The sequence below is a fragment of the Akebia trifoliata genome, chromosome 11 (assembly GCF_017979445.1).
Source record: "Akebia trifoliata isolate Shusen 1 chromosome 11, ASM1797944v1, whole genome shotgun sequence".
NCBI lineage: Eukaryota > Viridiplantae > Streptophyta > Magnoliopsida > Ranunculales > Lardizabalaceae > Akebia > Akebia trifoliata.
The window spans coordinates 31,241,636-31,252,994 of record NC_141385.1 but is presented as its reverse complement, the minus strand read 5'-3'; the positions used below and the strand labels follow the sequence as shown (position 1 = coordinate 31,252,994).

General features: G+C 38.2%; 1 protein-coding gene across 1 annotated transcript; it reads left to right on the top strand.

The window, feature by feature from the left end:
* The first annotated feature begins 2,667 nt into the window (after positions 1-2,667).
* LOC147391273 (uncharacterized) lies at positions 2,668-3,545 on the top strand. The gene is made up of 2 exons (XM_086459042.1): positions 2,668-3,084; positions 3,210-3,545. Exons 1-2 carry the CDS (start codon positions 2,668-2,670, stop codon positions 3,543-3,545), a joined length of 753 nt encoding a protein of 250 aa, XP_086315168.1.
* Positions 3,546-11,359: the final 7,814 nt, after the last annotated feature.

The following is an 11,359-nucleotide window of genomic DNA, read 5'->3' as shown; positions in this document are numbered from 1 at the left end:
ACTATTGTCATGACAACAAAACCAACGACTGATTCAAGATGATTCTCTAGAAAAATGCCTTTAAAAATAGAGGTCACCAATTTCTTCTAATACTTGAGAATCGTACACACAAACACTCTTGATTAAGAGAAAAATCGAAGGATACTTGGCCCTTTAGTGAGATCTTTTAAAGGTGAGAAACATTGGTCTTTGAGTTAAAGAAATCTAAGAAAATGAGTTTGAATTCGTTGGAGACAATCAGCAAAGAAAAGGGAGAAAAAGAGATATGAAGGAGAGAGAGAGAGAGAGAGAGGGCATGAGGTGTCCCTTTCTTACTGTTTCTTCTTTCTCATATGAGAAGAAGATGAAAATAAAAAGAATCGTTATCTTCTAACGGCATACCACGTATAAAACTAGTTATTTGTTGCTAACAGCAAGCAAAAAAATGTTTTGTTTTGTTTTGTTTTTTTTTTTTCAAAAATCAGACACACATACCTCAAAAATAATTTTAAAAAATAATAAATAAAAATATTTTTTATTTATTTATTTTTATAAATTTTCATGATTTAACAACCATCATTCCATCTTCAATGAAACTAACCTCTAGAATTATTTAGGTCATCCTAAGTGACACTTGATTAAATCATAGAAAAATAATAATAATAAATAAACCATACTCAAAATCCAACCAAATGATCCACAATCATGTCAAAAGAATAAAAATAAATAAATAAATAAAATAAAAAAAACTAGGTCGATTTGGCAATGCACCAAAATTTGAGATTTTTTTCAAATTTGATCATCAAAATATCCCCAACGGAGTCATCACTGAAAGCGTCCTCGATCTGTGGGTTGTGGATCCGCTCTTTTAGGGTTTGGGAGTCGTCACCTAATTATTATGGTCTAGGAACCGAAATATTGAATCTGAAAAGATAAGAAAATATTTGTCTATAAAAAGAACGAGTCTGGAGATCATATTACGGGGTCAAAAGGTGTTACGCAATAACCTCGCTCGGTAAATGCCAGTCTCTATTTTTTCTCGAAAAGAATTACATTGCTAAACATACCTAAAAATAAATAAATAAAAAAATTACCTGGTTGATTGCGACAACTAGTTCTCTCAAAGTCGACAGAGAGTGTCCTTGTGTGAGTTTTCTTACTTTTTATTCGTCACTGAATCCGTTTTTGATCTCCAAGATGTGGTATCCTCCTCCTAGATTTGAGTATTTTTTGGATGGTTTCTAAGTATTTTTAAAGGGTTTCTAGGTGTTTTTTGAGCAAAAATTGGGATTTGAATGTTAGGTAGGGAGTTGGGGCTTCGGATTTAGGGTTTTGGGAAGGCTGATGGGTGTTTCTGACATCTCTTTCTTAGGGTTTCTCTTAACTTGCTAGATTCGGTTGTGGAGACTCCTATTTATAGATTTTTTTGAAAGTCTTTCAATCTGACCAAGTTTCTTTAAGATAAAGTTAATTAGGATTTTGAATTAGGATTTCCATTCTTACCACAATGAAAGAATATTTTTTTATTTTTTTGGGAGAACCCCCTGATTATATTTTTAATTCTTTGGACCCCAGATGGAGGGGTCTTTTAATAAATATCAGGTGGACCCTACTTGAATAAGTATCCCACAACTTACAATTTGGCATGTGGGCTTAATTAATTGATTTTATTTGTTTAAAATATTAAATTTAATTTATTAAGATTTCTTTATACGTTCATTAATATTTTAATTATTAATTTTAAAATTTTGAATTTTTAGGGTTGGAAAATTATCTTTTTGCCCTCAAAAAGGACTTTTGGGTTTCAAAGTCGTTTTTTGATATTTTGAGATGTTTTGAAATCAATTTTTCATAAGGAATTCAATGTGAGTATCAGTTTGTGTCATTTATGGGTTTTTGACGTGAAATAATAGTGGACCCTACGAGGGGTATTTTCATAATTTTGTCGAATTTGATAAAAATTAGCGAAACAGTTTATTTGATTTTAATTTGATGTTTTATGTATTCGAAAGGATTTTCCTAAGTGTAATATAGGCTCTAGGGATGTTTTGATGTTAGGGTTATTTTGGTAATTTAATCATTTTTAGTGATTTTTCTCGTAAAGTTTCTTTTTTATTTGAAAATGATGATTTCTATGTTGTTGCATCACATTTTTTTAGCGTAGCGTGGTTTCTAAAGTTTTGTTTGCTTAAGATACCTTATCTCAATTTCTGAAACATATCTAGTAACAAATAAAAAATATTGAAATATTCATCCATCATTGGAAACTGTTGCAATTAGATTGATGAGTTGATTAATCAGGCAAATGCGAAAATGGGGTGTCTACACTCAACCCAATAGATCAAGAGAAGACAACTTCATCACAGACCAGGGGTTATATTGGTATAGCGTCATACATTTTGGATTAAAGAATGAGGGGGTTACCTATTAGAGATTGGTAACAGAGCTCTTCGGGGATCTGCTGGGAAATATCGTAGAAGTCTACATCGACGATTTGTTAGTCAAAAGCAAAAGGAAAAAAGATCACGTTGTTGATTTAGAAGAAGTCTTTTCTCGAGTAAGAAAAGTGGGGATAAAGCTCAACCCTGAGAAGTGTACTTTCGCATTAACTTTGGAGAAATTCTTAAGCTACTGGTCATGAAAAAGGGGATAGAAGCTAATTCGGATTAGATTAGAGCATTGTTAGAGATGCCATCCCCGAAAATACAGAAGCAAATTCAGAAGTTGGCAGGAAGAGTGGGAGCTCTAAATCGTTTCATTTTCAGGTCTTTTGATAAGTGCAAACCTTTGTACCAATTGCTACAAAAAAAATATATTAGGCCCGAATGGATAAAAGAGTGTGAGCGAGCCTTCGCAGAACTAAAGAAGTACTTGGGCAGACCACCTATACTTTCCAAATTGGAAGTGGGAAAGGAATTAGGGTTGTACTTGGCTATCTCAAAGCATGCACTGAGTTCATTCTTGGTCAAGGCTGGAATAGCAGTAGAGCAGTTCATTTATTTCTTAAACAAGACTTTCATTGAGTCGAAGACACGTTACTCTAGGCCTGAGAATATGGGGTTAGCATTAGTCTATACAGCATTACGCCTAAGGCAGTACTTCCAGGTACATAGAGTATAGGTCATTACAAAATACCTTCTGAAGTCTGTCTTATGGAAGACAGAAGGACCAGGCTAGTTGGCGAAGTGGGCTGTGCAGTTGGTAGAGTTTGGGCTCGAATTCAAGCCTAGAGTCTCATTAGAAGGTCAATAGTAGCTGATTTCTTAGTAGATTTTCCGGTAGAAGAGAAGGCAAATCTACTGGTAGATGAGTTGGAACATGTGGAAGAAGAACAAGAACTGCACAGTAGCTTAGGATGGAAAGTTTACATGAATGGATCATCAAACTTGGAAGGGTCAAGAATAGGAGTAATATTGATTACTACAGACGAGTCCAGGATAGAGAAAGTGGTCAGACTGGGATTCAAGGCGTCGAACAATGAAGTAGAATATGAGACGATGTTGATTGGCCTCAATTCTTTGGTAGGCCTGAGGGTAACTGAGGCAACAGTCTACAACGACTCATAGTTAATAGTCAATCACGTCAGTGGAACGTTCGAGGCACAAGATCTTATGATGAGATTTTACCTGGAGAAAATCTGATTTGTCATATATGGGGCTGAAGATATCAAAATAGAGCACATATCTCGGACAGATAGAAGACATGCGGATACCCTAGCCTACATAACTTTAATGCTGGCAAGGCATTGTATAAAAAAATTACCATTGGGTTACCAAGAACATCCTGCAATAGACGAACCAGAGTTGGTCAACGTGGTAGCGGTCATAGGGGACCAATGATGGATGAATCCAATCCTAGCCTTCCTATAACAAGGGGAGCTGCCTAAAGATCCCAAGGAGGTCAGACAAGTCAAAAATAGAACAGAGAGGTATATCGTCTTAGATGGGGTTTTGTACAGGAAGTTTGTTGGAGGGCCACTCCTACGTCGTCTAATGCCAGAGAAGGCAAAGGATGTGTTAAACAAAATCCACGAAGAAGACTGTGAGAACCATTCAAGGGCAAGGTCTTTGGCTCATAAAGTATTATATCAAGGACATTTTTGGCCTTACGTGCAGAAAAATGCAACATTGTATGTCAAGCACTGCGATAGTTGCCAAAGACATGGAAAGAGACTTAGGCAGCCAACAGTACAGCTCAATTCCCTAGTCAGTCCTTAGCCATTTGCATAATAGGGAATTGATCTAGTAGGCTTGCTATTGAGGGCACTAGGTAATTTGACTTTTTTGCTAGTGGTGACAGATTATTTCACCAAGTGGATAGAAGCACTCCCTCTAGCCAGAATACGCCAGTAGGAAGTTTAGAAGTTCCTGTGGGAGAACATTATCTATAAATTTGGTTTGCCACGCACTATAGTCTCTAATAATGGAAGACAATTCGTAGGAGCGGAAATAAGAGATTTTTATGAAGAACATGGAATAACATAGTTATTCTCCACACCATAGTATCCATAGGGCAACGAATAGATAGAGGCTACAAATAAGGTGTTAATAGACACTCTAAAGAAAAGACTGGGAGAAATGAAGGGCAGGTGGACAACAGTCTTGCATGGCATGTTATGGGCCTATAGGACAACTGCCAGAACTTCCATAGGGTATCACTATTCGCTATGGCCTATAGCATGGAAGTAGTGATCCCTACGAAAAACAACTTCCCTAAGGTCCAGAGTAGTGTAGACTGACCAGAATAATCAGTAGATGATCGCGAAATTAGATTTGTTGGAAGATAAATGAGAAGCAACATTGATAAGACTAAAACATTATCACAAGAAGCTGCAAAGCTATTTCAACAAAAAAATCCACCATAGGAAGTTCAATGAAGGAAATCTAGTACTTCGTAGAGTATTCCAGAATATAAAATAACAGAACAGTGGCAAGTAGGGCGCTAACTAGGAAGGGTCATATAGAATAACAAGGGTAGGCCAGAAGGGAGTCTATTACTTGATAACGATGTCTGATTAAGAGCTACCCAGACTGGGGAATGCATGTTACCTAAAAAGGTATTATCAATAAATATTTTTTCTTTTGTCATTATTGAATTATGTGCAGGAATTAGCATTGTAGAGAGATCCCACCTAGATTCAGGCCTACGTGGGTCTCCTCTGTCTTAATCGGCATAGTAAGAAGTTGGTCAAGGCCCAACTTTGATACGAGTAACAATAGCACTAATGTGGATCCTACTTGGATCTGGACCTACGTAGATCTTCTCTACCTTCATTGGTAGGGTAAGAAGCTGGTCGGGGTCCTATTCTGTCACGAGTTTCAAGAACACTTAAGTTGGATCTCACCTAAATCCGGGCTTACGTGGGTCTTCTCTGCCTTAGTTGGTAGAGTAAGAAGCTGGTCGAGGCCCAACTCTGATACGAGTAACAAACGCACTATCCCACTTGGATGCAAACCTATGTGGGTCTTCTCTGCCTTCATTAACAAAGTAAGAAGCTGTCGGGGTCTAACCCTATTACAAATTTAATAGCACTAAATTTAGCCGTTGAAAGAGTCAAAAGTTGAAGCAGAGTTAGAGTCTTTTTTAAGGACAATAACTCAAGAGGTGTTTCTTAAGTTTGTTACAGTCATCCACTAAAAGGGTCCACCTGAGTTTACTTAAGGTAGAACCGGGGGGGAGAGTGTAGTAAGCATGAGCCGATTAAACAGAGTAGCAGTGTAAGCACAAATAGAGTATAGTAAGCATGAGCCAATTAAGCAAAATAGCAATGTACAATGAGCATCAGCGATTTAAGAAGAATAGTAGTGTAATAAGTAGAGCGTCATAAGAATGAGCAGTTTAAGCAGTAAGCATGAGCATTTTAAGCAAAATAATAGTTTAAGTAGAGTAGTAGTAAAATGAGCAGAGTGAACATCGTTGCAGTTCAATTACGAATTGCGGAAGTGCAAACAGTACGATAGAGTTAGCATTAGAAGTGGGTGAGCAAATGGCTTAAGTTAGCTTGAGCAAAGCAAGCGATGTGACAGACCAGACTCACTGGGATTCTCAAGCAAAACATAATATTGAAATTTATACTAAGTTAGAAAGCAGATTAGCAGATTAAGTAGAACAATAAAAGAATAGGGTATAAAGTTTTAGATGTAACAACAGATGTGCAAAAGCAAAAATATTTCATTAATAGCAAAGGGAAAAGTACAAGAAGGAGATCCCAGAGTTGGGATAGTACAAAATGTAGTAACAAAAAACTAAAAACAAATCTTCATTCAAGAGTGGAAGGTTGGCTGAAAGAAGGCAAAGTCTGAGTAGTAAGAATAAGAGGATCAGCCTCAAAAGTAGAAAGAGGATGATCAGCTTCAGCAATATAACTCAGAGGGTCAACTATTTTATCCTGATCCACATCAATAGCAGGGATGAGAGGCAGGTCAGAAGGTAGAGCAAAGGGCACATCGCTAGTCTGAATCGAAGAATCTGTTGCCTGGACATGATTCAATTCTAAGGTAAGCGTAGCCTCCATGAGCTCACTAGGGGCTCGTTCTAGGTCAGCCATATGGTTCCCCTCCTCATCTAATTAGAAGGGTGGGATATGCCCATAACGCCCAGTCCAAGGTATGTTCTTGATAAGGGAAACCATAAGGGTGTCGTCCATGTCTTCTTCATCATTTCCTTTCTTCTCTTCTTCCTCATACTAAAGCCGAGCAGCCTCAAAGCCTTTGTGGTAAGCTTTAGTCGAAGTCTCTTCTGCCAACTGAGAATATTGGGCCTGTAGTTGTCCCAACAACTTCTTGGTCTCAGCCTCATCCTTTTTGGCCTAAGTTGCCCTAGCTGATTCAACACCTACTCTTAGGGAGCCTAGCTCAAGTTCTTGTTGCTGCATTTTCTCTTGGTGTAGACACCCTATTTTTGCACTCGCTTGATTAATCAACTCGTCAACCCGATTGCAACGGTTCCCAATGATGGATGATTATTCTAATATTTTATTTTGTTACCAGATATGTTTCAGAAATCTGGATGAGGTATTTCGAACTGACAAAACTGTAGAAACCACGCTACGCTAGGAAAACACGAATCTAGAAACATAGAAATCATCATTTTTCAGACAAAAAGAAGTTTCACGATAAAAATCACTAAAAATTGATCAAATTATCAAAATACCCCTAACCTCAAAACAACCCTAGAGCCTACGTTACGATTAGAAAAACCCTTTTGAACACATAAAACAACAAATCGAAACCAAATAAATCATTTCACCAATTTTAACAGAATTTGACAAAATTACAAAAATGCCCCTCATAAAGTTCATAACCATTTCATACAAAAAATTTCATAAATGACATAAACTAATATTTCTATTGAATTCCTTACGAAAAATCGATTCTAAAACATCCTAGAACATTAAAAACCAACTTAAAACGTGAAAAGTCCTCTCCGGGGGTAAAACGGTAATTTCACAATTTTCATAATTAAAAAATTCGAAATTAATAAATAAATATTAAATAATTAAAGTGAAACATTAATGAAATTAATTTAAAATTTTGAACCAAAGAAATCGATCAATCGACTTCTCAGGCAAAATTGTTGAGGGTTCGTGAGAAATTTCTTTAAGGACCCCTCCATTTGGGGGTCCAAAGAATTAACGATATAATAGAGGAGGGTTCTCCAAAAATTAAAGTCAATCAAACAAGACTAAGGTCAAGGCATTAAAGTCAATCAAGTGAGACTAAAGTCAAAATTAGAGTCAATTAAGCAAGACTAAAGTCAAGGTATTAAAGTCAATCAATTAAGACTAAAGTCAAAATCTTAAAGTCAATTAAATAAGACCAAAAGTCAAAACCCTAATAGAGTTCTAATTAAATAATAACTCTATTTAATAGAGTTCTAACTAAAATACAATTCTATCTAAAACAATTCTAATTAAAATACAACTCTACCTAAAACAAGTCTAACTAAAACACAACTCTAATTAAACACTAACTCTATCTAAATCAACCCCTAAAAAAATCTATAAATAGAGGTCCTCACACCCTATTTTCGTATCAAATTAAAAACCCTAGAAAAAGTAGTTTAAAAAGCTACCATAGCCTCCCATAAATCCTAATTTTGAAGTCCCAACTCCTTACCTAATACCCATACTTCGATTATAGCTCAAAAAACACCTAGAAACCCTTCAAAAACACCCCAAAATCTATAAAAAAAAATCTGAAGAACCCAGATCTAAGAAAAAGAGACCTCGCCTCGGAGATCAGAAATCAGATCCGGAGACAGAACGAAGCGAGGAATATTGTACAAGGAATTACTCTGTCAGATCTAAGGGAACGAGAACGTTGTCTTCGAAAAGGTATAAATTTCTTGATTTTTTTTTATATTATTACTTAGGTCTTTTCGCGATGTAATTTATTTGGGAATTAGTAGAGACCGACTTTGACCGGGCGGGGTTGGTGCCTAACACCTTCCAACCCCGTAACATGATCCCCGAATTCAGTTTTTTCTGTTATAGATTAGTTCTTTATCCGTTTAGAGTCATTGATCGGTTCCTAGACCGTAATAACTAGGTGGCGACTCCCAAACCTCAAGGGTCAAAAACGGATCCGCGCACCCTGCGGATCGAAGGCACTTTCACTTGGAGCTTCACAACTCTACATCTCTCATCTATACTCTCTCTTTGTAGCAGACCAATTCCAATTACAGAACACTTTGGAGATCTATCAACTTCCTATTGGAGGTATCCAAGACTAGATTAGCCTTGGAAAATTGGGTCAGATTAGCCTCTGTCTCTTCTTTAGCCTTTCGAGAAATTTGGTTAGAAGAGACTAGCTCAACTTGGAACAAAGTTATTTTTCTTCATGCTCCCTAGCTAGGACAATCGCCTAGTTCTCAGTCTCACACTACTTCAAGAAGGTCAGGGTTCCCTAAACATGGGCCTACGAAGTAAAATAAAGCATTTAAGTAAGTAAACGTGCAAAGTAGATAATAAGATAGAAAGAACAGATAATTACCTGGTGAAGGTCGTGAGTAAATTGACCAAAGCCCAGGTCAACATTAGCCTGGTCAATGACATCTCAATCCTTGGGAGAAATGGACTGGGAGAGCAGAGTAGCAGTAACAACATGGTCCTTTACCACGCAGCTCTTATCATAAATGTAGGAGAGGTGTCAAAAATCATTATTCTCCTTCCCATCCTAGAGGAGGGCCCCACGACCCATCTAGGAAAAGGCAGCCTCTAGAGGAGTCTTGCGATGTCCAGGGCCCTCGTGCTCAGACTCCTTTGGAAGGTAAGGACCCTTCAAACTTTTCCTGACCAATTGACGCCTCTTTCACGGCTGTTAGTTAAGATGAGGGCTACGCTCCCTAAGGGTGGCAAAACTTCGCCTTGCCTGAGTCTGAATCTCCTTAGGGAGCTCAGTAAAGATAGTAACAACTACAATAGTAGCATCAATAACAACCATAGAAGAAACAGAAGCAGCGGTAGAAATAAGGGCAGTCAATCTCCCAAGCACTACAACCAACTGGCTAGCCTCGAGAGGTTTGGCTCCTCTTTTTCTTCCTCCTCTTGGTTGGGTCAGTGGGAAGAGCAACCATGATGGCAGAGGAACACGAGAACGAGAACTCCAAAAGGTCAATGTTCATGACGTCGGAAGACCCAGGCAAGGTTGCAGATGAATGATGGTGAAAAATAGAGGCACAAAATGGATTGAAACGTTTCAAATCCTATTCGGCTTGAGCAAATAAAAACCTAACCAAATAAAACCCCTCGTTATGGAGGAGACCGAAGGGGAGTAGAGGCAAGGGGGAATGGATCAAGATCCTCCACGTTCCACTCAACCCGACTAGAAGGAACTCGTTGTGTAGGTGGTCACGACACAATAGAAAGGCTGTCCTCCACCACTGCCCCATCAACATCTCTGGTTTGGAAGTCTACTACCACAAGCCTCCGATCTTTGGATGCTCTGCGTTGCTCATTCCTAACCTCGACAACAATAAGGATAGGAAAATTCGTGCAGAAAGTAAAGTAATAGTCAAAAGTAGAACAAGTTGCAAACCACGTAAAAGAGTGAGACACAACCAACAATCACAGGTTAGCCTTACCCTAAAAAGTCTGAGGGACCCTAAATCCCTCATGAGAAACGCCAGGAGCAAACTCCTAGCCCCCAGAGATAAACATAAGGTCCTTGTGCCATCCTTTGTTAGAGTTGGGGAGAGAAATAACCAATACCACTACTACAATCTTGGAAGATAGCGAGTAATACCCCAAGCATTGGGGAATAGCCTTCAGGTTGTATCTGGAGAAGAAGTTTTTGGGGGATATGCCTATCTTCTTCACAACCTCCACCAAACAGTAGAAGTTTCTAGACATTTGGCCTAGGGCCTAGTTTATTTTACTCAGCACCTTTTTAAGGAAGGAAGAGAGAAAGAGGGAGGGAAACTGGGGCCAGCCTTAATTTGGCTAGCATAGACCAAGATTTCTCCCTAGAGGCATTCGCTAAGAGAGTTAGAGTCCTCGCAGACCTAAATAGATACAGAGGTGGGAATATAGAAATTCCGCTGAAGTTGGGTTGCACTAATAGCCATGAAAAAACTAAATGTATACGAAAGAGAAGACAAGTAAAGAAGATTACCTCTGTTTAAGAGAGGTAATAGTAGCAGCGAAGTAAGAAGTGAGAGAGAGAGAGAGAGAGAGAGCTTTGCACAGGAAGCAAAAAGATAGAATTTCAGAGTTTTAGCACAATAAGAAGAAAAATGATCATTAGGTCATCTATTTATAAGGATAGATAGTGGAGTACGTACGCTTGAGAGGACAACTTGAGTCCAACTTAAGCGTCGCAGATTGGAGTAGTGTAGAAAGTAGTGGGACACGTGGACAGATGCAGATAAGTAGTGATCCATCTCAGTCATCAAAAGGGATTTGAAGCAATGTTGCATTGAATGCGTCGATTTGGAAAGACCAGACACAATTATGGAGATTAAGGCAACCAATATGAAAATAAAAACGTGTATTGAGGAGACAAAGAGGCTCTACACCTCCTCGAGAGGGGGTAATTGTATAGGGAAATAATTGCACACTAATATAAGCTGTACACGTGTCTAAATTGGTTAAGTGGTACCAAGCACAAGTTAGCATATGGGCACTACCCTTCAAGCAAGGCAGGTCAAAACAAAGATCTCCCTAGCCTGGCTAGAAGGGCAACACAACATTAAGTGAAATCAGGTCAGCTAAGCAAGGTAGATCTGGTCATAGAATAAGCGTACGTCAATCACAAAGATCTCGGAGGAGATCTTTGCAGTTTATTACAGTCAATCCAAAAGATTTTCATTTGGTAAACAACTATGTAAAGTCATGGATATCCCAAGATTGCAGCCAGAAAAATGAGAAACCCTAATTTGC

Bases quoted from the DNA above. Each gene is read 5' to 3' on its own strand.
- LOC147391273 (XM_086459042.1), top strand. From the start codon at position 2,668: ATGCCATCCCCGAAAATACAGAAGCAAATTCAGAAGTTGGCAGGAAGA. The intron at 3,085-3,209 runs GTACATAGAGTA...ATTCAAGCCTAG, and splicing joins GCCTAAGGCAGTACTTCCAG to AGTCTCATTAGAAGGTCAAT.